The following is a 27452-nucleotide window of genomic DNA, read 5'->3' on the forward strand; positions in this document are numbered from 1 at the left end:
ATTTTGTGGAGAACCTTCGTTTTGATTCCACCTGCATTTTTTTTATTTATCATTGAGTTAGAGTGAGAAAACCAACTCCTCATCCCTGCTCTCAGAGAGCTCACCATGTAGCTGGAGAGATAAGACTTAATAAAGTAAGAACAAAACGTGGCAGCAGGTAACACACTGAATATAATCAACTACCAAAACCCACGGTATCTTTGAGGGCTGTGAGAGATTAGAAGTTCAAGTGTAGGGCTTGAGACACTGTAAAAGGCTTCCTGTCTGCTTTGAAATGTGCCCTAACCCTATAAGAGGATTCGCCTCCTTAATTAAGCAAGATGCTCCATGTGGTAACAGGGACACTCCCTGAGAGTGTCAGAAATTCAACTGCCTCTTCCTGCCAGAGGACTGGCTTCCTGGAGCTCGCCACTTCCTGGACAGTCACCTGCCTCTCTCCCCCAGCACATCCCATCCACGCTGGAGTGCCTGAGCCGCTCCACCCTGCTCTGCGTCTCAGCCCTGACTGTCATCTCCTACGTCACACCTGTGTTCCTCGTGGCCCTCTTGCCCCTGGCCATCATGTGCTACTTCATCCAGAAGTACTTCCGGGTGGCATCCAGGTACAGCAGCCTTTGCCAGCATCTGGGGTTGGGGGTGGGGTGGGGAGGGAGTTGCTTTGCAAGGGGTATGTTCTAGTTTGCTAATGCTGCGGAATGCAAAACACCAGAGATGGATTGGCTTTTATAAAAAAGGGGTTTATTTGGCTACAGAGTTACAGTCTTAAGGCCATAAAGTGTCCAGGGTAACACATCAGTAATCAGGTACCTTCACTGGAGGATGGCCAATGGCATCCGGGAAACCTCTGTTAGCTGGGAAGGCACGTGGCTGGCGTCTGCTCCAAAGTTCTGGTTTCAAAATGGCTTTCTCCCAGGACGTTCCTCTCTAGCAAGCTTGCTCCTCTTCAAAATGTCACTCATAGCTGCACTCCGTTCCTTCTCTTTGAGTCAGGTCATTTATATGGCTCCACTGATCAAGAACCACCCTGAATGTGTGGGGCCACGCCTCCATGGAAATATCCCATCAGTTATCCTCTACAGTTGGGTGGGGCGTATCTCCATGCAAACAACCTAATCCAAATGTTCCAACTTAATCCCCACTATTATGTCTGCCCCACAAGATTGCATCAAAGAATATGGCTTTTTCTGGGGGACATAATACATTCAAACCGGCACAGGGTAGTTTGGTACATTTATTGGAATTGCCATTGTCAAAGTAGTACAATCACGTTCCAGCAAAAAAGAAAATAGAACTACCCATATTCTACTACCCTAATATAACCGTCTGTTAGCACACACACATGTGCTGCAGTTAATATCTGACTTATTTTCCTGGGAGATATAGTCAGGAATGGAATTGTGAGGTCACTGTGTGCACATTTATGCCCCACATACATTTTGCCAAAATGCTTCCCAGGAGAGTCGTATGATTCCCATGGCTAGGCTGATGGCTGGTGTGTGAAATCATGGTAGGAAGGTGACCCGAGGATACCTGAAGTGAGGGGCGTTAGGGCAACACACACCCTAGTCCCGTGAATCTGGAGGTGGTGGTTGCCACTCGCACCCATGCTGGTCACATCAGCCCTCGTGAGCCCTGGCACCACATACACCTCTTTCCTACTCAAATTTTCCTAAGGACATACTCTAGGAAGTTCTTTCTGGAGGTGATTCTGTTCAACTCATAGGTTCAATGAGTCGTGGCCGACGTTTCTCAAACTACCAATTACAGCCCTTTACTGGTTCATGCAGTCAGTATCATGGGTCACAGCCTGCATTTTTTTTAAATGAAATAATAGAAACCAAAAGACTGTATTCATATAACAATAGTCCATTTTGCTTCACCAAACCTTTGTTTTGGTCACATGGGTGTGCATGTGTGCACTGCTTGTGATGTAAAATGTATTTCTTACCGTGGACTGCGGTTAGAAAGGTGCAGTCTCTCTCCCAAGGGCACGTGGTCTTTTAGAAACGGGAATCAAAATGCTGGTTAGCAATAACATTAAATTCAGATGCATTGTGGCCATCATTGCCTTACGCACAAGGACAAACCCGGCCTTTGTCAGGATGATCCGGAATCCCCCGGCACCCACGAGGAGCATGGCGCATAATTACAGCGGCTTTTTAAATTCTGTACAAGCTGTTCTACAAAGTTAATTTCTTTTGCCAGAGAGATTGCCCTGTTGCTCTGGCACCCACTCTGGCCCCAGCGATAGGTTGTCCAAGAAAGCTGTTTCCTCCATCCCCACCTGATCTTTCCTACACTCGTGCATTTTGTCAAGGTGCAGCTGTGGGGAGTGGGAGGCAATTCTGTTGCTGTGGAAACCTCTGGCTTTTCTTCCCCAAGGAGCTCTTTAGACCCTGGCCTGTGATGTGTGGAAATCTATTGCAGTTATTGGTGGTGGGGAGAGCAGGAGGTGTTGAAAGCTTTGGGTTTGGTCAAAGCTGGCTCCTTTGACCAGCTGTTTCAAGATTCATGTTGTTCACCTGTAAAGCGGATCTAACCCTGCCTGCTCAGCCTTCCCTCAGGGCGAGGTGGTGCAGCAAAAGTGCAGGGCCAGATACAGAGGGGAGGCAGGTGGTGACAGGGTGACGGTGCCTGGCTGCCCTTTTGAGCATTTTACACGAACCATCTTGTTCAGTCCACATAACAGCTCGATAGGACGGTACCATGGTCTTCCTTCTTTACAGGTGGGGAAACCGAGGCCTAGAGAAATAAAGACATTCACTTACACGGTAGCAGGGGGTTGAGCTAGGATTTAAACCTGGGTGACCCCTGAATCTGTCCTCAACCATTATGCTCTGTTCCCTGCGGCACAGGGATCTGCAGCAGCTGGATGACACCACCCAGCTCCCACTGCTCTCGCACTTTGCTGAAACTGTGGAAGGCCTCACCACCATCCGGGCCTTCAGGTATGAGTCCAGGACCCCCACCCAGGATGAAGGGTGGAGTGGGGACAGGGTCACAGGTCATGGGGTTCAGTTCTCAGGGACCCACTTAATAAGGCCCAGGACACACATCTCCTAATCCTTCCTCAGGTCTTAAGGCCCAGGTGATGTCCCCAGAGGGGACAGGTCAGGTGGGCTTCAGCCTGTGATCTAAGAGATGTCAGGGAGGAGAATCCCAGCCCTGCAGACAAGCCCAGGGCCTCTGTGAACTATGGCACAACATGAAAAGGCCAATGCTGGGACAAGTCCTCACATAACAGTGTTAGAGGGGCCCTTGGGTCGTGTGGGCCAGCCCCGAGGTCTTCTAGTGTTGAGAAGGTCCTGTGTGCCATGTACTTTGCATGTGAATTTCATTCATTCTGCACTGCAACCCTAGGTGGTCAACATGATTAGTCCCCTGTTATAGATATGGAAACTGAGGCTTGGAGAGGTTATATAACCCTCTGTGGAAGGTCCCACACAGCCCAGACTTGGACCTACTTATTCATTCAACAAACATTGACTGAGCACCCACCATGTATTAATTGCCCCAGGCCAGGCACCAAAAAGCCAGAGATGTGTCAGAAGAGCCTCTGGCCTGGAGGCTTTTACAGCCCAGGCTTTGAGCAGCCAGGACAAACCCATGTGACAGGTATTCTGAAAGAAGGGAAGTCACAGGCTGGGGGGGATGTAGAAGAGAGGCAGTCATGGAAGGCTTCGTGGAGAAGTTGCCATCAGAGCTAGGGCTCAAAGGACAGGGAAGAGTTCACCAAACTACAGGAATTCCCTGAAAACTTCAGTGCTCCTGCCATCCTCTCGCCACCCTGAGTGGGGATGCTGGGCTGGGCAGAAGCACCTGAGGCTGCCTGGGGAAAGGACCGGGCTGTCACTCCCTTCTTCAGCCTCAGCTGCGCTATAGGGATGCTTCTCTTCCAGCCGGCAGGCCAGAGACCCCTGGCCCAGAGAGCTTGGCTTTGGTCCTTAACTCACCCCAAGAGTGAGTTCAGGTTATTTTTAGGATGGCACAGCTGACCAGAGTGTAGCAGTGACACACAACTCCAAGCCCCGTGTCCAGGAATGACCCTAGGGCTCAAGGACCAGCCAATGGTCCAGAGAAGCTTGCATCTCTTCCCCCAATCCCCAAGGTCCGGCTGCAGCCCTGGGAGAGGCGCCCAGCCCCCTGGAGCACTGCCACAGCCTCAGTTCCCCTCGCAGGCATCTGGAAGTGGGAAGACAGCCTCTTGGGCATCCTGTCTTAGTAAAGAAAAGCAAAGCAGAGCTCTAAACCAAGTCTCGGCAATGCTCCCTGTGCTGTCTCCCACACAAAAGCTCCTTGGAGATGGGCATATGCCTCTAGGGTCTCCTCCCAGCTTCCTTCTCTGCTGAAGCCTGAGCTTCCCCAGTTCCTTCAACTCCCAGCCCCCCCCCCCCCCCCACTCCTGGGCCTAGCCTCTGCTCTAAGTTTTGGCAATGCCTCCCTTATAATTGGTCCCAGAGGCCTGCGGGCTGGGCCTGGGGCAGAGAGATTGGGACTTTCCTGGAGTGGGCTGAGTCCCCTTGTGAGTGGACCCCAGTACCCTGTGCCCACCCTCCGACACTGCTGGCTCAAGCCAAGCCTGTGGGCAGCCAGAGGAACTGGCTTTTACACAATGGATGATTTTTAAAATTGAATGAAAGACTTTTTAATCATCTCTGTAGTTGTTTAACTGGTTGGGTTTAGCCCAGTAGCCTGCTCTGTTGAGAGCTAACTAGCATTTATTGAGTGTGCACTTGCCACATGCCAGAACTGTGCTAAGTGCTGCATGTATATTTTCATTTAATCATCACAGCAGCCCCCATGATATAGGTGCAAGGCTAGCCATGTTCTTCAGACAAAGAAACGAGGCCCAGAGGGGCTGGGTAGCCAACCCAAGGTCACACAGACAGTGTGTTGAGCTTGGATCTCAGCCCTGGCTGACATTCTAGACTTTCCTGAGACGCCCTGCTTTTTCCCAAAAGAGTTTCAAGAGTGCCTGGTACTAGCTCAGTGTTTTGCAGAGGTTGTTTCAGCCCATGTAAGGAGGTATCACCAACCCCATTTTGACCGATGAGGAGACTGAGTCTCGAGCCTGACATACAGCCAGTATGCGATGATGCTCAGACTCCAACCTGGGTCTGCCTGGCCCCAAAGCCGGGGCTCTTTCCACAGTCCACACCTATCTCAGAAGCTCCCACCTCACACACACCCTCCTGCACATGCCCACCCCTCAGACTCCTGTCACACACATGTGCACTCACCCATGCACATCTTCAGCACACACTTAATCAAAGCCTGCATATGTTTCACTCTCACCTCAGACACATCACACACACCCACACACACACCCCTTGGCTGTGCAATCGCACATTCTCTCGCACCTCCGAGACTCACCCACTCCCCTCAGACGTATAGCTCAGACACACACCCTCCACCCAGCAATAATCAGAGCAGAGTAAACACCTTCTGGGAGTGAAAAGCAAATGTCCGACAAGGCGTGTCTCGAGTACCCCTGGAGTTTAGTCCTTATCAGAGCAGTGATGCTGAGACAGCACTTCATTCACCATCAGACAAGTGCCCCTGTCCCCGCCCCTGGGCCTGGCCCAAGCCGGCCAGGTCTGAGGGGCGCTGGTCAGAGAGAGGAGGCAGGGCCGGGTGCAGCTACACAGGAGGACATGAGGGCGTGAAAGAGGCCTTCAGAGTTCCTTATAGAGAGAGATCCCTTCTACTTAGAAGGTCAGGGAAGGCTCCACTCATTCATTCAACAAATGTTTATTGATCGTGCAGGTACAGGAGATACACTGGTGAACAAGACAGACATAGTCACAGCCCTCATAGACCTTATGGTCTAGTGAAGGTGATAGATCACAAACAGCCAAAGAAAAAACTCAAAACAGCTAAAGACTATGGAGAAAACAGACTGCAGAGAGTGAGAATCATAGGGGAGACCTACTTCAGGCAAAGGCAGTGGCCAGGGGAGGCCTCTGAGAGGAGGTGCCGTTTAAGGAGCCTGAAAGTGAAGAAGGAGCCAGCCCTGTGAAGAGCCGGGAGAAAGCCTCCCAGGCCGCGGGAACAGCGTGTGCAAAGGCCCTGGGGTGGGAATAACTCAGCGTTGTCTCAGAACTGACCAAGGCTGGGGCGGCTGCTGCAGAGTGAGGGGCAAGGTTGGCATCGGCTAGCTCACACAGGCTCCCAGCAAGGAGGAGGCTCTTTATCCTAAAAGTGACAGGAGGCCATGGATGTTTCAGCCGGGGAGAGATACGATGCGTTTGTGATTTAGAAAGATTATGCCGGCTGCTATGTGGAGAGGGGACTGTAGGGAGGCAATGGGTAGGCCTATTGGAAGCTGGTGCCATAGTGCAGGTGAGAACCTGTGGTGGGCAGGAAGCTGGAGAGGGTGCACAGAGCCAAGGGTTATTTTCAAGGTGGAAATAAGAGGACTGGCTGATGGACTGGACATTAGTCCAGGTTGATTACTTGGTCTGTGGTCTGAGCAGCTGGACAAACGGAAGTGCCCTTTCTTGTACTGGGGAACACCTAGAAAGAAGAACAGGTCTTGGGGTGAAAAACAAGAGTTTGAAGGAGGTGGGCCTCTTGACCAGCTTGAATTTTAGAAGGGAACTAAGAGGGCAATCCAGAGAGGAAGGGCAGACATGAGGTGGCAAAACTGGCGTGCTGGGGGCTGGCAAGGCTCAGGTGGCCCCTCGGTAGGCAGGGAGGGTCCTCGGGGGCTTTGTGGGCCAATATTATTCCCTCAGACCAGCCTCATCCTCCTCCAGGTATGAGGCCCGGTTCCAGCAGAAGCTCCTCGCCTACACCGACTCCAACAATATCGCCTCCCTCTTCCTCACGGCGGCCAACAGATGGCTGGAAGTCCGCATGGTGGGTGCCACCCACCTCCACCCCGGACCCCAGCAGGGGGGCTCTGATAGGGGCGTGGAGCTAGAGCAAGGCCCAACAAGGACCCGAGGGAGAGACAGGGGAAGGGATGCCAGATTGAACATGTCTGCAGGTGGCACTGAGCCCTCCTGCTTCTCCCAGCCTCAATGGGCCTCCCAGTGTCTACCTGACTCCCCTTTTCCCATATCACTGCTTGGGGGCTTCTGTGTCTGGGGTGTGTGCCAACTGCAAGAACAGTTGTGTGTCTAACTCTGAGAGGTGTGCACCTGGAGTGGGTCATATATGGCACATATATATTGTGTGCACGTGAGCGGGGGTGGGGGCATGCATGTTCAGGTGTGTGCAGGTGGCTGGGGAGCCAGCGGAGCCCGGGCCTGTGTGCGCACAGCCTTCAGAGGCCTCCTGTGTGGTCTGAGGAGGTGTGTGTGAATGGGTGGGGCTGGGATTGAGTCTTGGCTGAGCTGCTGTCTGCCCTGGAAGGGAGTGGGCTGAGGTGGGCTGGGGGCCCCCATGGCTCCAACCGCTGAGTGCCCAGGCCAGCTCCTTTCCCCACTCAGGAGTACATTGGTGCATGTGTGGTCCTCATCGCAGCCGTGACCTCCATCTCCAACTCCCTGCACAGGGAGCTCTCAGCCGGCCTGGTGGGCCTGGGCCTCACGTATGCCCTAATGGTGAGTGGGCAGTGGGCTGGGGCAGTGGAAGGATCAGACACTGGTGCACAGGGAATCCCAGGGCCCCCTCCCCAACTGAGACCTCCCCCAGACCCCAGCCTTAGCTGGTTTGAGTCTGTTGCCAGAGGGACCATGTGGTCGAGAAGGCTGACTGGCAGGTCCCTGCCTCTTCACCCAGGCCCCAGAGAGGAGTGGGTGACCCTCCCCAGTGCTTCCAGACAGCTGGTGGGCAGCAAAAAGCCCTTGGGAGCCCCCGGCCCCTCCTCGAGCTGTGAGAAGAGCCATCCTAGTGGCAGGGGCTAGGACTAAGTGATCATTGACTGGGACTGGATTGCTCGCCACCCCATGCCCTGTTGTCCCCACAGGTCTCCAACTACCTGAACTGGATGGTGAGGAACCTGGCAGACATGGAGATCCAGCTGGGGGCTGTGAAACGGATCCACGGGCTCCTGAAAACCGAGGCGGAGAGCTACGAGGGGCTGCTGGGTGAGAGGCTCTGGAGGAGGACTCCAGGGGGAAGGGCCCTCAGGAGGAGAGTGTTTGGGTTGGGGGGGTGGATCACGGGAGAGCCTGGGAGTAGATGGCACTCCTGGGCACTAGCTGACCCCAGCCCGGCCCCCAGCGTCATCACTGATCCCGAAGAACTGGCCAGACCAAGGGAAGATCCAGATCCAGAACCTGAGCGTGCGCTACGACAGCTCCCTGAAGCCTGTGCTGAAGCACGTCAACGCCCTCATCTCCCCAGGACAGAAGGTCAGAGAGCACCACCGCTCACAGGGCAGGGAGGTAGGGAGGGGCCGGGCATAGAGCTGGACAGCCTCAGTCTCCTCACGGCTCCCCCCAAGGCCCCTCCAGGCTTCTCACCCATTCTGACCCCCCACCCCTCACCCCCCAGTCTGAGGCCCTGAGCCCCTCATACTGACTAGGCTCAGCCCCCACTCCCAGCCCTCCCTCCCTCTCCCCTTCTCCCCCTCTCTCCCATTGCCTTCAAGTCCCTGCCTCCTCACTGGTCCACCAAGGAGACCCAGGCCTGGGACTCCCCCAGCTGAAAGAAGCTTTGTCAGGGCCCTCCCCTGCCTGCAAATGGTCAGGGCTCTTCCCAGGCCCCTCATTTCTGAGCTTCAGAGCCAGGGCCTAGGGACAGAAGGCGAGACTGCCCCTGTTCCCAGAGAGGGGAACCCCTGTCTGGTGCTCTGACCCGACTCTCTGATTCCCTCCTCATGCCCCCTCTGACTCTCTGACTCGGCCACTCTCCTGTCTCTCTCTCTTTTGTCTTATCCATGGTTGTCAGTCTCACTATCTCTGACCTTTGGACTTGCTTCTGGTCTCCATCTGTCCCTGCTGCTTCTGTCCTTCTATGTCACTATCTCTGTCTCTGCACTGGTCCCTTATTTTAATTTCTGTTGGTACCAAAGGGTCAGGAAGCAGTAGGGTCAGAGATGGCCCCCCATCCCTGCACGCCCACACCCCCCGCCACAGCCATGCAGCTCCCCTGCAGCCAAGTACCAGGTACACCCACACCCATACCAAGACCCAGGCAAACGCACAGCTCCAGCCCTGCACGTGCTCACAGGGCCCCATGTGAGCCTCCACTGGGCCCACGGCAGAGAACAAACTCTAACCTGGGGCCCAGCACGGGCCAAACAAGCTGGTCCAAAAATCAGGACAGGACGAGATGCTGCGACCTGCTACACTACCCTTGGAGCTGGGGACTAGGGGGCAGCCCCTCCACTCTCAGTAGCCCCTACAGTCCCAGCAGCGTACCTGCTTTTCTCTTTTCAGATTGGGATCTGCGGCCGCACAGGCAGTGGGAAGTCCTCCTTCTCTCTTGCCTTCTTCCGCATGGTGGACATGTTTGAAGGTGAGACTGGCCTCCTCGACCCCCTCCCCCACCACACCCACAAGCACGCATGGCCCCTCTGGCTGGAGGGCAGGCACCCCACATCTACCTGCATCCTCCAAGCAGGACCTTAGCCTTGGTATATGGCAGACATCACAGAAGGCGCAGAAATCACTGCTTTCCCCTGCATCCTTGTGGGACCCATGTCCAAGCACTGAACCGGTCCCCAGCCCCCTTCTCCCCAGCGGTGCCCCACCTGTGACATCGTCTCCACGCAGGGCGCATCATCATTGACGGCATTGACATCGCCAAGCTGCCACTGCACACCCTGCGTTCGCGCCTCTCCATCATCCTGCAGGACCCTGTCCTCTTCAGCGGCACCATCCGGTGAGCCCCAGCACCCAGCCCGGCCCACCCCAGCCCCATGCTCAGCTCAGCTCCATCAGACCCGGGCACAGAGAGGAGAGGGGTGGGGGAGGCTGGGAGAGCCTAGCTCCCAGGGAAGTAGCCCCACATGGGCTCTGGGCACTATGAGTTCTTCCGAGGACCACATTTCACCCTCATGCCCTTCTCCTTCCCATGAGGCCTAGGAGGCACTGGCCAGGGTACCCAACCCACAGGGATGAGATGCTTTCCTCGACCCACGGCCACCACCTTGGGGCTCCCCTCCCAGCCAACCCCCCAAGTCAATCAATTCTCAGTCACTGCTCCTTTTACTGGCTTTGCCCTCTGTGAGTCTTCTAGAGATGGAGCTGGAACTCTGCTCCCCTCTCTAATGGGGCTTTTTGTGTTACCCTCCAGATTTAACCTGGATCCAGAAAAGAAGTGCTCTGACAGCACACTGTGGGAGGCCCTGGAGATAGCCCAGTTGAAGCTGGTGGTGAAAGCGCTGCCGGGAGGCCTTGGTAACTACTTCCAGTGAGCAGCGGGTTTGATGGGCTGCAGCTCCATGTGGGACCCCTGTGAGGCCTGGGAACAGAAGCCTCACACCCATGCCTTAGGTTTGCCCAAGATTTGGAGTCTGGGGTCTGGCAGGGTTCCAGAGACCATTTAGTTCAACCTTTCTTCATATCAAATCCAGAGAGGTCAAGTGACTTGCCCCAGGTCACACAGCTGAATAGTTCAGAGCCTGGCCCTCCTGCAAGACTCAGGGGGGATGGGAGGATGGAGCATAGATCGCAAGTCCCAGATATTATAGTGGTATCTTCAGCCCTGGCCTGCCCTGCCTGACTTGCCTGGCTGCCCAGTTCTGCCCTGTAGTAGAAGAGGCCAGACTGGGGAATCACAGGCTCAGGGCACTCAGCAAGGCTACTGGGAAGACTCTGTCCCCACCTGAGCAGTGGGCAGAGCCTTGATCTGTTTGCTGCAACTCCTGGGGCAGTGGGGCATGGCCAAGCCTTGGCCTCAGAGAATCACCCAGAGAGGTCCCCCACCCAAGGCTCTCATGCATGCAGCACATACACACTATGCACACACCCCTCTCCCAGTACTGCTCAAGACTGCAGCAGTGCACAACTTCAGGGGGTGCCATTCTCATGATAATCCATGCAAATGTCACGTGTGGAGTTGTATAAGGTGTGACAACCCTGTCCACACCTGTACTCACTGATGCACACCCACATACCCCATACACACATTTCCTGACACCTCCCAAGCCACACCATCTGCCCCACTCACAACAGAGGCTTAACTCAGCCCTGCTCCCCCTCTGGGGCTGTTTTCAGATGCCATCATCACAGAAGGCGGGGAGAATTTCAGCCAGGGCCAGAGGCAGCTGTTCTGCCTGGCTCGGGCCTTCGTGAGGAAGACCAGCATCTTCATCATGGATGAGGCCACGGCTTCCATTGACATGGCCACGGTTGGTCCTGGGCACATCCATGGGGCACCTGTCTTGGGGAGGGTCTTGGCGAGGTCTTAGGGAGACGTTTGCACAAAGTTGTCCTGAGCCTCAAGTTGCCTTTAGTGTCAAGGGCCATTTCTGTCAGAAAAGGCAAAGGTCTGGGGACCCCCAACTCCATCTAGTCTTAGGGATGTTCATGTAGACCACACACAAGCATACACGGAGATCCACATGGACTTCGTACCCATCACCCACCACACAGCACACACACACACAGGCATTTACACACACCACACACAGAACCCTACACACCACACACACAGAACCACCTGGATTTCACACCCATCACAAGCACACATACAGCTAAGTCCCCAATAGGCTGAGCCTAGCCCCTGAATGCTGGGAACCCGTCAGTGCTATGGGGACTAAGGCCAGATAGAGGGTGGGAATGGGGCTAGGATTGGTGTCAGATGGGAACTGGGCCACAAACCTGGGCCTCACATCCCCAAAGCCAGGCCAGACTCCATCCACTGGGCAAGTAGGGCAATAGCTGCTGCCCCCATTTGGCAGGAAAACATCCTCCAGAAGGTGGTGATGACGGCCTTCGCAGACCGCACTGTGGTCACCATCGCGGTAAGGGGCCCGTTGATGGGGTGTGGGGGAACACCTGGAGAGAGGACTGGCCTCCTGGGACTGTCATCAGGGGGACAGACCCTGGGCTTACCTGGGCCTGGTAATCAAGAGAGGACACCAGAGCAGTGCAGGGCAAGGAGTCCGGAGGGCTGCGGGGAGCCTGAGTTGCAGGACTCAGATCTCTACTCTCTTTCTTCAGGTTCCAAGTTCCCACCCCTGTCCCAAGGCCCCAGAGCTAGGCTGAGGTTATTGCTCCATGGGAAGTCGGGGCTGGGAATGGCCAGGGAGGTCTCTGAGTCTTGAGGCCTGGAGGTGGGAGCAGAGCTCAGAGTTGGTGAGGGAAGGATGGTGGTATGAGTGGATGGAGGGCTTGGAGACAACAGCCACCCCAGGGAAGGACAGCTACCACAGACATTCTGGCCATGTGGTGCCTCCTCCTCCAAGCTGCAGGAGGGCTGCCCTTCAGTTGTCCCGCCCCACCACCCTGACCAGCCCCTCCCGCCCTGCCCAGCACCGTGTGCACACCATCCTCAGTGCAGACCTCGTCATCGTCCTGAAGCGAGGTGCCATCCTTGAGTTTGACAAGCCAGAGGAGCTGCTCAGCCGGAAGGACAGCATCTTTGCCTCCTTTGTCCGTGCAGACAAGTGACCTGCTGGCACCCAAGTGCCATCTCCCAATCCCACTCCCATGCTGCCCTCCCCACCCCTCCCAAGTCTGGATTTTCTGACTGTAAATCACTTGTAAATAAAGAGATTGATTATTTCCTACTGGAGGCCTTGGGTCTGATGGACAGAGGCTGGAGGTGGGCTAGGGGTACAGTGGAGCTAAAGATGGCTTTGACATCAGGAAGATCTGAAAAAGCTTTGTGACCTGGGACAAAAGCATGCTTCTTTGTATGTGAAATGAGGGTCACAGAGTTGCTGTGAAGATCTTACCAGATAAGGTAGCAGATCCCCATACAGCTTGATCTCCTTCCTTCTCACTTCCTTCTCACAAATGTGGGGGCCTGGGTACCCTGAGTTAGCACCTTTTCAGTTGCAAATGAAGGAACCCAATTCGGGAATTTAAACTCCCAGGAGGTGTGGTACTTCCAGCATGGCTGGATCCACATGTTGTCATTAGAGATGTGTCTCCACTTTAGATTCCTCTACCTCCTGATGACAGGTGGCCACTAGCAGCTCCAGCTTACATTGTTCCCCCCTCAAAAACCCCAGAGGAAAAAAAGATGCTCTTGTCCAGCAATTCCAGCAAAATTCTTAGGAGTGAATGTCCAAGGGCCAACCAGGGCCACATCCCCATGCCCACCCAATCACTGCGGCCAGAGGGATACAATACACTAACTGGCCAGACTGGATCACATGTCCCCATCTCAGTCCCCCAGCAGGGGCATTCCAGAATGAGAGCAGGTGGTTCTTCAGAGGAAAAGCAAAGTGCGTATACCACAGTTGGTCAGATGGGAGATGCTGGGGCCTAGACACTAAGGAGACCAAACCAACAGCTGTCCTCAGACTCTATCTGCCTCATGAAACAAGACTGCATACCTGTCCTCAGCCAAGAAATTGCAGGTGCTCATTTACATGTCATTTTATTATCATTTACATGCTGCCTTCTGTTCTAGTTTGCTAATGCTGCTGGGATGCAAAACACCAAAAATGAATTGGCTTTTATAAAAGGGGGTTTATTTGATTACACAGTTACAGTCTTAAGGCCATAAAGTATCCAAGGTAACACATCAGCAGTCAGGTACCTTCACTGGAGGATGCCCAATGGTGTCTGGAAAACTTGTTAGCTGGGAAGGCACGTGGCTGGCGTCTGCTCCAAAGTTCTGGTTTCAAAATGGCTTTCTCCCAGGACATTCCTCTCTAGGCTGCAGTTCCTCAAAAATGTCACTCTTAGTTGCACTTGGGGTATTTGTCCTCTCTCAGCTTCTCTGGAGCAAGAGTCTGCTTTCAATGGCTGTCTTCAAACTGTCTCTCATCTGCAGCTCCTGTGCTTTCTTCAAAGTGTCCCTCTTGGCTGTAGCTCCTCTTCAAAATGTAACTCACAGCTGCACTGAGTTCCCTCTGCCCGTCAGCTCATTTATATGGCTCCACTGATCAAGGCCCACCCTGAATGGGTGGGGCCACACCTCCATGGAAATATCTCATCAGAGTTTTCACCTACAGTTGGGTGGGGCACATTTCCATGCAAATCTAATCAGCACCAAAATGTCTGCCCCACAAGACCACATCAAAGAATATGGCTTTTTCTGGGGGGCATAACACATTCAAACCAGCACACCTTCCCTACCTGCTATACCAGGCCCTGGGGTTTGCAGATCCCATAGTCTTGGAGCTGCATCCCTCCTGGCTGAGCCACACAATGCAAGGAAAACCCACTGGAGGAGGGCCCAGCACAGACCTCTGGATGCTCCTGGAGCCAGAGGCACTCAGAAAGGGAGAGGCTGGCAGGCTGCCTGGGAGAGGCAGGATTTGAGTTGGGCCATGGGCAGGATTCGAATACACAGGAGTAGAGAAAAGGGCAGGAAGGTTGGGGGCAGCAGGAGCTAAGGAATAGCAGTGGGAGTGAGTTAGGAGTGTTGGTTGGTCAAAGTTGGAAGGGAGACGAGGGCAGCAGTGAGGGGCAAGAGATCAGAGAGCCTTGAATGCCAGGATAAGGAGTTTAGTAAGTACCTATGGTCGAAAGGGAGCTGGAGAAGGATTTTGAGCAGTGGCAAATACAGAGGTTGCAGGAGATGAGTGAACAGGTACAAGATGGAGCAGAGCAGGAGGCTGAGCCCTTTGGGTAAGGGGCTTACCCTCTTGGAATGGGTGGGGCAGGGAATGGCTGTGACCTCAAAGCCACATGGTGAGGCAGGGCCTGGGCTTTCCAGCTCCAAGATGTCTCTGCAGGCCCATCAGCTACCCCCTCTGTGGAGCCTCCCAAGATCAGAGCTGTGAGAGAAAGAAGAGGATCATTCCATGCCCAGCATGCTCCAAGAGATTGGAGCGAAGGAGCAGGAACAGGGCAGGGTTTATACCGGTGAAGTCTTGCAGGGATGCCCAAGGCCATCTAGCCCAAACTCTTCTATAACATGTTTGATGTGGTCATCTCTGGTTATTAGAATTGACTCTTTGATAAGTGAAATCAAAGCTTGTCTCTGTTCCACCCAGTGTCCTGGGTCTACCCTTTGGGTCACAGAAAACTACTAGTCTGTCCTCCTTTGACCCAAGGATTATCTGCAATAGTGCCTGTTTTGGTTTGCTAAAGCTGCCAGAATGCAATATAACAGAAATGGGTTGGCTTTTTCAATGGGATTTATTAGGTTATAAACTTACAGTCCTAAGGCCATGAAAATGTCCAAATTAAGGCATCAAGAGGAAGAAACTTTCTCTGAAGAAAAGCTGCTGGCATCCAGGTTTCCTTTGTCACATGGGAAGGCACATGGCAACATCTGCTGGTCCTTCTCTCCTGGTTTCTGGTTCAATGGCTCTCTCCAAAATGTCGCTTGGCTTCTGGTTTCAAAATGGCTCTCTCAGTTTCTGTTGGTCCTTTTTGCTTCTCCTGAGGCCTTTTCTTTCTAAGCTCTCCGTCTCTGTGAGTTCTCTTAAAGGACTCCAGTAAAGGATTAAAGACCCACCTTGAACTGGGTGGTTCACGTCTCCATGGAAACAACCTAATCAGAAGTTTCCACCCACCACAGGTCTGCACCCAAATGAATTAAAAGAACATGGCCTTTTCTGGGGTACATAACAGTTTCAAACCAGCACAGTGCCCAAACCCCTGGGGGAACCTCCAAGTCTTCTTCCCTGACACTCAAACAGCTGTAGTTTCCTCAGAGGTTTCTCGTATAACCCTGTCTCCTTGAGCTCCCCACTCTGCTCATCCTGTTTTCCCCTCTGTGCTCTAGGCACTGCACCTCTGTTAATACAGCCAGGAGCATGCTTACTCTGGATGGCAGGATCCACTCTGCCTGCAGGTGAGTATGGGATAGAAAGAGCAAAACTCAATATGAAAGTCAGACCCTGCCCCACTGTGGCTCACATCCCCACTGCCCCAACTTTCCAGGCCCTGCCCCAAGTCCCCATTCCAACAAATGGCCACACATGGGTCAGGGGTCCCTCCATAAAGACCTGAGCAACAGAGAAGAGATGGGACTATTAATGTTCCAACCACAGAGACTTAGAAGGCTTCCCCTCCCAGGTGAGCACAAGGGACCGCATGCTGGAGCTTAGGCTGAAGCTGCAATGGAACCACCCATGACTGGGGTGAGAGCCTGGGTCCCCAGTGCCCAAGCCAGCCCTAATACAAGACCCAGGAGCTGTGGGTGTGAGGAGGTTTAAAGCAAGTGTTCAGTGTCTGGTAGCTAAACCTCTCTTTAAAATGCAGGGGCAGGGAAGGCGGCTCATGACTGAGATGGAACCATCCAGCATCCCCAGTAGTGAGCATCAAAAAGTGCTCCTACACTTTGCAAGAGGTGTATGTGTGTGTTTGTATGTATATGTGTGTGTGTGTGTATTTTTTTTTCCTGAGGAGAGAGGCTGTGGCTTTCATATAAGGGGCCATGGCCTAGAAAAGCCTAAGAGCAGCCTCCAAAGCAAGGAGTCGTCAGTTGAGAAGTCCTGGGCCCACCTAATCTCCTCTTTGCAGGCCGGGATCCGTGGCGCAGCCTCTGGGAGCCTCCTTTCCCCTGGAACCCGCAGAGTCCAGCTCAGCGCGAGAGGAGGGTACTGACCCACCGCGGATGGAAATTTGGGGAATGGGAGCCGGGGCGACAGTGGCTGCGGTCCCCAGAGTGGGAGGGCGGGTCACGGAGAACTGAATCTCGCTCTCCCCCTCCCTCCCAATTTCCTCGCGCTTGGGCAGGAGGAACCCCTAACGGTCCATCCGATTGGGCGAATACCCAAGGCCAGACTGAGTCTGGAGAAGGCGGGCGGGACTTGCGTGTGTGTCCGCCCCGACACCCCCGCCGCCGCCACCACGCTCCCCCCCCCCCCAACACACCCCGATCCAGCTCAGGAAAAGGCCGGGCTCCCCCTGGCGGCCCCGGCCCCCCACTTCGCATCGTCCACCCCACCTAGCTCAGAAGACCCAGGCAGGGCAACACCGCCCGCCGGGAGCGCCCCGCGGGGCGAGGGGGCGAGAGGGCGGGGAGGCGGCGGCGGCTTGAGGAGCAGGAGCAGGTGCCGCGGCGCGCGGGGCGGGGACGGAGCGCCGGGCGGACACCCAGCGCCGGGAGGTGGGGCGACACGCGCGGGCGTGCGGGCGGCGGGGAGCCGGGAGGCCGAGTCGCTGGTTGAGCCTGGACAGGTCGCGCAGGGGGCGAGGGATCCAGAGTTGAGGCGAGCCGGGCGGGTGACCCTGGAGGGCGCAGGTTCCCGAGACAGAGGGCGAGAACTGGAGGGGGTTCCGAAAAGCGGCGGGGCGCTGCGGGGGGCGGAAATAGGGCACATACCCGGAGGTGAGACTGGAGTGCTCTGGTGGTGGAGCTGGAACTTGGAGGAAAGCCGGGAGGCAGGATACACAGCGCGGGGGGAGGCTGGGTGAGGTCTGGGTAGTTGGTAAGATCCGGAGGTGATCAATTCGGCGGTGACAGGAGCCGGCTGAGAAGGCAGGCTGGGTGCGGAGAAAGGGTCTTGGAGGGAGCCCCCGGCGGTGTCGGCTGGGGGAGGAGAACTGAGCAGAGATCCAGGGCGAGGTGGGGAGAAGGCACGGCGGGAGCTCAGTAGGCGATGGGCTCAGTAAGCAGGTGGGCTGAGATGTGAGGCGCGTACAGAGAAGTAAGACAGTGTCCAGGCAGAGGTGAGGAAAAGTCTGGGGTGAAGGCATCTTAAATGTGAGGCCAGCAGAGGCTGAGGGCGGTCCCAGGGTGAGAGGGTGCTCAGGGACCCCAGGCCTGGTTGGGGCACCCCTCATGGGGGAGGCCCCTCCCCGGGGGTCGCCGGAGCCATGCTGTCCCGCAAGGGCATCATCCCGGAGGAGTACGTGCTGACGCGGCTGGCGGAGGACCCCGCAGAGCCCCGGTACCACGCGCGTGAGCGGCGGGCGCGCTTCGTGTCCAAGAACGGCAACTGCAACGTGGCACACAAGAACATCCGAGAGCAGGGCCGCTTCCTACAGGACGTTTTCACCACCCTTGTGGACCTCAAGTGGCCGCACACGCTGCTCATCTTCACCATGTCCTTCCTGTGCAGCTGGCTGCTCTTCGCCATTGCCTGGTGGCTCATTGCCTTCGCCCACGGCGACCTGGCCCCCAGCGAGGGTGCCCCCATGCCCTGCGTCACCAGCATCCACTCCTTCTCCTCCGCCTTCCTTTTCTCCATCGAGGTCCAGGTGACCATAGGTTTCGGCGGGCGCATGGTGACCGAGGAGTGCCCGCTGGCCATTCTCATCCTCATTATGCAGAACATCGTGGGGCTCATGATCAACGCCATCATGCTGGGCTGCATCTTCATGAAGACGGCCCAGGCCCACCGGCGGGCGGAGACGCTCATCTTCAGCAAGCACGCGGTGATCGCCGTGCGCCACGGCCGCCTCTGCTTCATGCTGCGGGTGGGCGACCTCCGCAAGAGCATGATCATCAGCGCCACCATTCACATGCAGGTGGTGCGCAAGACTACGAGCCCCGAGGGCGAGGTGGTGCCCCTCCACCAGGTGGATATCCCCATGGAGAATGGCGTGGGCGGCAACAGCATCTTCCTGGTGGCCCCCCTCATCATCCACCATGTCATCGACGCCAACAGCCCTCTCTACGACCTGTCACCCGGCGACCTGAACCACCACCAGGACCTCGAGATCATCGTCATCCTGGAAGGTGTGGTGGAAACCACGGGCATCACCACCCAGGCCCGCACCTCCTACCTGGCGGATGAGATCCTGTGGGGCCAGCGCTTCGTGCCCATTGTGACCGAGGAGGATGGCCGCTACTCCGTGGACTACTCCAAGTTTGGCAACACCATCAAGGTGCCCACACCACTCTGCACAGCCCGCCAGCTCGATGAGGACCGCAGCCTGCTGGATGTCCTGCCCCTCTCCTCTGCGCGTGGGCCCCTGCGCAAGCGCAGTGTGGCCGCGGCCAAGCCCAAGCCCAAGCCAAAGTTTAGCATCTCTCCAGATTCCCTGCCCTGAGCTGTGGTCTCTCAGGCCCCGCACACACCCGTGTGTGCACACAAGCACTGTGGTATGGTATGTAGAGTGGGCGTGGTGGGGCCAAACCAGGACCTGCTGTGAGGTGGGCCCTCCTCAGCTCAGCCTCCCCCCTGCTGTTTGCCCCCTCAGCTACAAGGCACTTGTCACTATGCTATTTCTGGCCTCAGTAGGAGCCGGTACTGGGTTATTTTTGTCCCTGCTGCTCCCAGCCCCAGCTGAGGACTGACTGGCATCCCCCTTCCCCCACCCAAGGTTGGGGAGATTGTAGGAGGTGCCAGGCCCTAGAGCTGGGTGTCCGGCCAGTCCTGAACCCCTATGACTGACCAGCCACAAGCTGTGCAGGTGACTGGGAGAGAACAGTCCTCAGGCCAGGGGTCTGCTGCTCTTCATTCTGTGACCCCAAGAGATGCTGTGGTCAGGCCCCAGTTCCCCTTACCCCTGGAAAAGTCACTGAGGGTGGGTGGCCTGGCCAGCCAGGTAGGGCAGCCGATGAGGGAGCATGTCCCACCTGGAGCACTGGAGCTGTGGAGTCTACACAGATGGGGACAGGCCGATACTGACAGTGCTTCCCACCTAGGGGCAGGCTCAGGCCAGTGAGGGAGCAGCAGTAGGGGGCAATGACATGAGGACGCCCAGCTTTGCTGAGCCCTGCTCAGGCACAGGGAAGAAGAGATGGGGTCCTGTTGCCCCTCACCCTTCCCCCCGACACTAGCCTTCTACAGTGAGGGTTCCATGGGCTGAGGCTGCTGGGCCTGCCTGCTTGCATTCTGTCCCACCTCTGGGAGGCTCTGGTGACCTGGGGCAGCAGCCACTGCTACCACTGCAGACAATGACATGCTGAGCAGAGAGAGAGCCTGAAGAGAGGGGGTCCTGGGACCTGCTGTACACACAATGTGGGCCTCACTCTGAACTCTGTGGCTGCCTCTCACCTTGTCTGTCCATGCTATGGGGGTCTTTGAGTTGCTGGAAAAGGAGGTATTGGGAAGTTCAGGATGGTGGGGGTGAGCAAGGGCCCTGAGGCGAGCAGACTCTTGGTCCCAATAGGCTTGACCCTGAACCTGGAGTCCTGGAGCAGTGCTATGGGTACTTCCCCAGAATTCCACCTTCTCTGTTGTCAATAAAGCCTCGCCCTCCATGATCTAAACTCCAGGTTGTTCTTATTGGGGAGGCAGAGATGGTACAGAGCATGCTGGTGAACAGGGAGGACGGGGGCTGGCAGCTGTCACTACACATTAAAGAGGTACTGTGGGCCCAGTGGGGAGGCCAGGGAAGGGACCGGGGCTGGCTCCTCTTCTTCCAGCTCAGGGGGACTTGTCCCCTTCTGCCTTGTCCCCTTCTGGCCATCCCAACCTTTGGGTACCCATCAGGCTTACAGCCCTGGACCCCGCCTCCACTCCCAGGGATCTGCTGGAAGGCTGGGGTGCTCACGAAGAGAGAGGAGGGGACATCATATGCACTGGGGTGGTGATTGGAGCAAGGGCTCTCGAGCTAACTGCCTGGTTTCCAACCCTGTCTCCAGCTATGACTTGGTCAGGTAATATAACCTCTCTGTGCCTCAGTTTCCTCATCTATAAAACAGCATTACTAATAGTACCTACCTACCTCATAGCATCGTTGTGGGAAGCAAGTGAAAAATATATGTAAAATGCTCAAGTACCTGGTCCATAATAAGTGTTCAGTGAATGTTAACTATTGTGACTGCTGTCAAATCAGCCACATGAGAAAATGGGCCAAGCAAATGTTAAGAGAGTAAGTCCTTTTGGATTTTCCTTCAGTGAGCAGTTTCTTTGCCTGGTTTCTTACTTTCTACGCAGTGCTCCCTCCCAGCTCGGACTCTGATTCTGGGTGCTGAGGCAACACCGCCTGCCTTACCCCCTGCAGCCATCTCCATGCAGCCACCAGAATGGTCTTATTAAAATGGTCACCATCATTCTCTCCCAGGTCAAACTCCTTCAGTAGTTCCCTACTGCCTTGTAGGGCAAGGCCAAACCCACTAGCCAGCCGTTTTCACCTTTGCCTGTCTTTCCAGCCTGATGGAACCCTGGGCAGCAACACACTTACATGGCTGCTTTGCTAACTCCTCCTTGCACATAACAGTGACCTTCCTCCCTCCAAGCCTTCACTCATTCCTTCTGCCTGGACTGCCAGGCCTCATTTCTGCCTGTTGAGATTCATAAAAGTCCAGAGCAAAGGATGCCTCCTTGAAGCCCTTCTGGATTCCTCTGGAAAAAGATGGTCCTTCCCTACTCTGCTCGAGTGGGCATTCTCCTTTTGCCTGTATTTATGAGTCTCTCTCCCCACACCTGTGGCTCTTACAGTTCAGGGACTGTGTCTGATTCAGCATGTGCCTGGCACTGAGTAGAGTGCTGAAGGAATGAATGAGTGAATGAATGATGCGTGGTGGATGGTATATAGGGCAAAAAGCTAGGGCTGTTGTCCTAGGCTGCTCCAGAAGCCGAGCCAGTGGGGCCAGGAGGTGCTGCTGCTGGTGGGAGCTCTGACCTAACCCGGTCCCTACACCCACAGAGGCCCCACGTGTTGATTCCCTTCCATGCTGAGCAGGCAGAGGTAGAAGGGGTGTGAAACCGCTCTGAGTCAGCCCAGAGTTCTGAGGGCCTTGCCTGGCTATTGGGACTCAGCTTGGCTGTCCCCAAGTCCAGGGGAGGGGCCATACTTGCAGCACCATCCTTGGGGCCCCATCCAGAAAAACCTCAGCTCACAGATCTTAAGCACTGGTGACAGGGAGCCTGAGACCCACAGAACTGAGGGCTCAGTGCCACCTGCTGGCCAAATGGAAGAACTTCTTGATCCCAGAAAATCAGCGCCACTGATCCTAGGCTTTCTACCAACTCTAAGGAAGACAGACCCCCAGCCTTAAGGCTTAACTCAGGGAGAAGCTGGAATGCTCAAGGCATGGAGGGCAGCTGTACCAAGCTAAACCTCCTGGGGTTTCTTTCTCACTGATGGTGCTACCTCTTCCTTAAGGTGCTGGCCTAAACGACAAGGAAGCTCCCCTGAGTGCCACTCAGCCCTGCAGGAATTGTTATGAGAATTTTGTTTCTGATATTCTGCCACCAGAACTGCCTGGGTCATCACAAGAGAGCAGATGGAACAGTCCCCGCAAGTCCACACCCTGTGTGCAGCACTGGCTCCACTCCAGGCCCCACCAGAATGGGCAAGGAAGTAACATGTGTCCGCATGGTCCAGTACTATGAGGAAGGCTCTGTTCTCTGAGCTTACAGATGAGGAAACAGGATCAGAAGTTCATTTGCTAAGAACTCACAGTTAGTAAGCAGCAGATCCAAGATTTGGACCTGAGTCTGTCCGATGCCAAAGCCTCTTTTCCCCTGCTGCGCAATCCTATTGGTCTGAACTCCAGCTTTTATTAGGGGTGCCACCTTTCTCTAAGTGTCAAGGTCACCATGGGCAGATAATTGTCTCCAGACCAAGGACAAGAGGGAAATTAAAACTCAGGAAACCCCTGAGCCTCTTTGAAGTCCCAGATTTGAGACATGGCAGGTTCAGCTGGGGTAACAGCTTAAATTTATGTCCAAAACATCCAGGGAGCCAAAGGAACTCATGGAAACTTTCTTTCACCCATGTGCATGATGAACTTTCCATCCTCCCCCTTCTTGCAGGAGGGCTGGTGTCCTTGTTTCCAGGCTTTCTCCAGCCCATCAGGTAGAAATGCAGCTTCACGGGACACATCTGCCACCCCTGCTTACCCAAACTGACACCAGATTATATGACATGTGTCCTGGGCTTCAGTCCTGAGCTCAACAGGGGAGAGGAAGCCAGGCCACCCTTTTCCTGTAGTGAAACTGAGTTGCTAATCTGGAAAAACTAGCCCACAGGCCATACCAGGAACCTGCCCAGGACTAACACCTGTGGATTTGGTGTCTCCAGCCAGGCTCCCTACATGTGACCCACTAACATGCACCTCTGGCATTTCTACTGGAGAGGACTCATTCAGCCTCCCCAGGATCCGTTTACTCTCCAGAGGTGGCATCCTCCCAACTCTGCCTGCTTTTGAGCTCCTCTCCAATAACCACCTTTCCTAGGGACCACATCAGCTTGCTGCCACGGAAGTAGAGCAGCCTGGGCTCCCACAGGTCTCTGGACACACCAGGGCCTCTGAGGTCACCCCAGGTCAAGATATCAGACACCCCATCTTATTCTAAGACTTCGGGGAAGAAGACACGAATTCTGCACAGCAAGGTCATGTTGACCCCAGACTGGGACAGGTCTGAAGAACAAGTGATCTATTCCAGCTTGAAAGGAGCTAGGGAAAGGAAGAAGAGTGGGATTGAAGTAAGAACTGGAACCAGAGAGTGGGTTTTATTGCACCAGAATCTTAGTTATTGGCCTGTGTGCCAGGGCCATCCATCTGGGGCATTGTATGTCTTCACAAAAAGAGAAAAAGATTCTACCTATACCCTATTCTACTTCCCACTCTGCAGGTCCAACTCCGGAGTGACATTAAGGGTAGGCTGCCTAGATTAGCCAATGTAGGTACAGGACTGGAAACTAATGCCTTCCCTTGACCTTGGTTTCTTCCAGTTGCTGATACCACTGAGTGCAACAGGTTATACAAGCTGCAGATGCACTACACAATTTATCATTTACACTGGCAGAAGCAACAGGTCAATAACACTAGAAGCTTTCTTCAGCTCACAGGCTCAAGTTAACACTTTTATGCATTAGTCATATACTTTTCCTTCATGAAATGGTATCATTCTTTGCAGCACAACTATGTCCCAAACTCCTCCTTGTACTCAGAACTACACTGAATCTTAACCAGGTCCATCACCTGGTATGAGATCCTCCACAGCCCTAGATGAGGCTTCCACACTTATGTCCAATTAGGAACAGCATCAGCCACTTCCATTCAGTTATGGGAAATAAGGCAAGGGCCAAACCCGCCAACTGACAGGCCTTCCCCTAAGCACAGACTAGAACCATACGTAGTGAACCCTTCCCTCTATATCTAACAATCCAGCCCATCCTTCACAGCTCAACTCCAGCCCTTCCCCCTCCCTGGAGCCTTCCCTGGTGATATGGGACATTGAGAATCTGAGCTCCATCAGGATATCGAGAGTTAAATAAAACAAGGGCTCCAGAGCACCTGGCACACAATTGCCCCCCCACCAGGCTGATTTCTTTTCTCTCTAAAGCTCTTATTGAAAGCCAACATGACCATCTCTTCAGACAATGAATGTGGTGTGAATTCTGGAATGGGACACTACACTGATGACACCTGTTGGATGCCTGGCTGGTATCTTGCAAGCAGATGAAAGGGTAACCTGCAAGGCTCTCTGGCCTTGGATATAGAAATTCTGGTGTGGGCCAGGTTGTAGAAGGCAGACCTGTCAGTTTTTTTATGGGTGGAGATCATGAGCATCCACCATTAGATAAGACCCCTGCTCCATCTCTCCAGCACTTTAATATTAAAATGTTATTTGGCTATGGATGAATCTTGAGTATATCCTGTTGAATGGAGCATGTCAGACACAAGGGGACAGATATTGTATGAGTCCATTTGTGAAATGGCTAGAATGTGCAGGTTCATGGAGACAGGGTAGAGCACAATTTACTGGGAGAGGGGGGTATGGGGAGTTGGTGCATAGTAGGTATAGGGTTTCTGTTTGGGGTGATGGGAAGGTTCTGGTAATGGATGGTGGTGAGGGTAGTGCAAAACTGTGTGATTGATCCCACTGGATGGTATGCTTGGGAGTGATCGGGATGGGAGGGTTTGTGTTATATATGTGTTTCTTCAATTTAGAGAAGGAGTGATCGAGGAGACAATGACAGTTGAATTCAATATATGATACTGTATACAACCCACTCTTAATGTATAGAAAATAAATAGACAAATGATAGATAGATAAATAGATTGATAGAGATAGATAGAGATAATAGATGATGGATAAATGGATAGATGGATGGAATGAAATGGCAAATGTGGCAGAGTGTTGAGGAGTGGTAGATCCAGGTGTCTGGGTTAGGGGTATGTTGGAATTCTCTGTATGGGTTTTTTATTGTTTGTTTGTTTTTGCAGCTGTCCTGTAAGTTTGAAATCATTTCAAAATAAAAAGTTAAAGAATCTGAGCCATGAGATCCAGAATAAGTCAAAGAATAAATCAAAGATATTTAATTAAAATGTACCTGAAAACCTTTCTTTATAAACAGGCATCTATAGATTGATCCCTCTGAACAAGGAGGTAAAGATACAATTGTAAATGGAAGGCAGATAGAATTTAAAATGAAAAAGGCCACTGTCTAGAAATAGTAACTATTGTTTTCTTTTCCTTGGGCAAGCTGATTGGCAGGAGGCTATCAAGAAGGGCAGCCTGAGCAGCCTACTTGAGCAGGCTGACTGAGTCATCAAGAAAAATAATTTCAGTTATTTATGTATTTCTGAGAAACCCTGTGGTATCTGCCAGGGAATGTACACAATGTGCTGTCTGTCGCTGTGTGTAAGAATTGCCAATGTCCTGCCACCTTGAATAAGCCATGAACGCACCATTTCCTTCATCACAATTCTTCAGTCCCTTTTGTGTCAGTTCAGGTCTTCCGGTAAGCAGACTGCAAAACAGAGTAAGAAGTGCAAGAGATTTATTAGGGGAATGCCTGTGAAGGATAACGGGGAGAAGGTGCCGGAGGAGGTGGACAAAGCCATCAGAACAGGATGCAGTTCTAACAGTTGTGAAGGAAGAGTAGGAAGGAAGGAGGACTGGATAAGAAAAGGCTCAGACTAAAGAGCAACTTTTACAAAGTCTTGACCACCCCAAAAGGGAGTTCCAAAGCAAAGACTCCTCCTTTGCTCAGACATTTGCTGGAGCAGCCCAGGGAGAGCATGTCATTGCTCAAACACTGCAGATGAGTCCAGAGATGCTGAAGCTGGAGCAAGTTGGCAGACTACACTCCTCGGAAGATTCTCTCTTGTAGGGAATATATTAGTCAGGGTTCTCCAGGGAAACAGAACTGACAGGAGGTATATATATATATATATATATATATATATACACAATATACACATTATGAGATTTGTTATAGGAATTGGCTCATGTGACTGTGGGGATGGGTGAGTCCAAATTCCATAGGGCAGGCTGCAAGCTGGGAACTTTGATAAAGGTTTTCGATGAATTCCCCAGGAAAAGCTGACTGGCTGAAGTTGAGATGGAAATTCTTCCTTCTGACTGCTGAAATCATCAGTTCTCTCTTTAAGGCCTTCAACTATTGGATGATACTTCCCTCACTGCTGAAGGCAATCCCTTCGTTGATTGTAGATGTAATCAGCCATAGATTAAATCAACTTACTTATTATTTAAATCCACGAAATATCCTCACAGTAAAAATCCATGCCAGTGCTTACTTGACTAAACAAAGGGACACCAAAACCTGGCCAAGTTGACACATGAACTTGACCATCACAGAGAGGTAGCTCTAAGCAGCATACCTCCATGGCTGCCACACTTCTTTTGGTCAAAATTCCAAAAGGAGAAGCTGTATGTATCAGTTTTTGTTGCATAACAAATCAGCTTAAAACACAGTGGCTTTAAAAAATTTTCTCATAATTTGAGATGGCTCTGGTGGCTCTGCTGATCTCAGCTAGGGTTGTTCGCATATCTAGGAGTTGGGTGGCTGTCAGCTGATTTATGTTAGCCTCAGCTAGAGTAACTAGGAACACTTGGCTCTGCTTCATGTGTCTCTCATCCTCCAGCAGGCTAACTTAGACATGCCCTTCTTCTGGTAACAGCAGAAATACAAGAGAGAACAAGTGGAAACACTGAAGGCTTCTTGAGGCCTGGGCTTGGAACTGACATATCTTCACTTCTGTCTCTTTCTACCAGCCAGTGCAAATCACGTCATTGATCCCAGTGTCAAGGGGTATTGCAGAGCACGGTAAAGTTCCATGGCAAAGGCCAGGGATGTAGGGAAGGTGAAGGATTGGAGCCATCACTGCCACATACCATAGATCCAAGCTGATCATGGAGGCTTCTGTCTCTTTTTCAAGCAATGTAATTGTGGCCCTTACCTTTTCCAAATTGTGGGGTGTTGGATTATCATGATAGCAGCATGATTTCAGAAGCCAGAAGCAGGCAAGAAATATGAGAACAATCACAATTATCACATTTATATCCAGTTTTCTCATTGACCTAGGTCCATGAATCTGTTGACCAACTGTAGTTAAAGAAATAGACTTTTTCTTGATTAATCGACCATTCCACTTTTCCTAAAACATTTACACAGGGACAATGAGATGTATTAGCTATTGCACAGACTCCACATTGGCAGGCCCATAAATAATTGAGGATAATTTTATTTTCTGGAACCATTTTAACCAACACATTGCTCATCTTTTGGGTCTCTAAAGCTTGAGCTATTTTATTTGTTATTTGGGCCACAATCAAGGATAAGCTGCAGATCAAATCCTTAGTTTGGAAACATCTAGCGATG

General features: G+C 53.3%; 2 protein-coding genes across 5 annotated transcripts in view; both read left to right on the plus strand.

Annotated features, from left to right (window-relative positions):
• Nucleotides 1–12672, plus strand: part of ABCC8 (ATP binding cassette subfamily C member 8) — a 76501-nt gene extending 63829 nt beyond the window's left edge. For 2 of the 4 annotated variants that reach the window (XM_037839306.1, XM_037839305.1), the window contains 12 exons: nucleotides 445–602; nucleotides 2856–2948; nucleotides 6759–6861; nucleotides 7437–7550; nucleotides 7916–8036; nucleotides 8173–8303; nucleotides 9333–9411; nucleotides 9669–9777; nucleotides 10192–10295; nucleotides 11115–11248; nucleotides 11801–11863; nucleotides 12375–12512. In XM_037839306.1, coding sequence (XP_037695234.1) covers nucleotides 445–602; nucleotides 2856–2948; nucleotides 6759–6861; nucleotides 7437–7550; nucleotides 7916–8036; nucleotides 8173–8303; nucleotides 9333–9411; nucleotides 9669–9777; nucleotides 10192–10295; nucleotides 11115–11248; nucleotides 11801–11863; nucleotides 12375–12512 — 1347 coding nt within the window. Of the gene's footprint in view, nucleotides 1–444; nucleotides 603–2855; nucleotides 2949–6758; nucleotides 6862–7436; nucleotides 7551–7915; nucleotides 8037–8172; nucleotides 8304–9332; nucleotides 9412–9668; nucleotides 9778–10191; nucleotides 10296–11114; nucleotides 11249–11800; nucleotides 11864–12374 lie in introns of all 4 variants that reach the window. The other 2 variants (XM_037839304.1, XM_037839307.1) reach the window with 2 other exon arrangements.
• Nucleotides 12673–17232: 4560 nt separating this feature from the next.
• On the plus strand, nucleotides 17233–20398 carry KCNJ11 (potassium inwardly rectifying channel subfamily J member 11). The gene has a single exon (XM_037839308.1). The coding sequence runs from the start codon at nucleotides 17793–17795 to the stop codon at nucleotides 18969–18971; it is 1179 nt and encodes a 392-aa protein (XP_037695236.1). The 5' UTR covers nucleotides 17233–17792; the 3' UTR covers nucleotides 18972–20398.
• The last annotated feature ends 7054 nt before the right edge of the window (nucleotides 20399–27452 follow it).

This window comes from Choloepus didactylus, chromosome 6 (genome assembly GCF_015220235.1).
Source record: "Choloepus didactylus isolate mChoDid1 chromosome 6, mChoDid1.pri, whole genome shotgun sequence".
NCBI classification, from domain to species: Eukaryota; Metazoa; Chordata; class Mammalia; order Pilosa; family Megalonychidae; genus Choloepus; species Choloepus didactylus.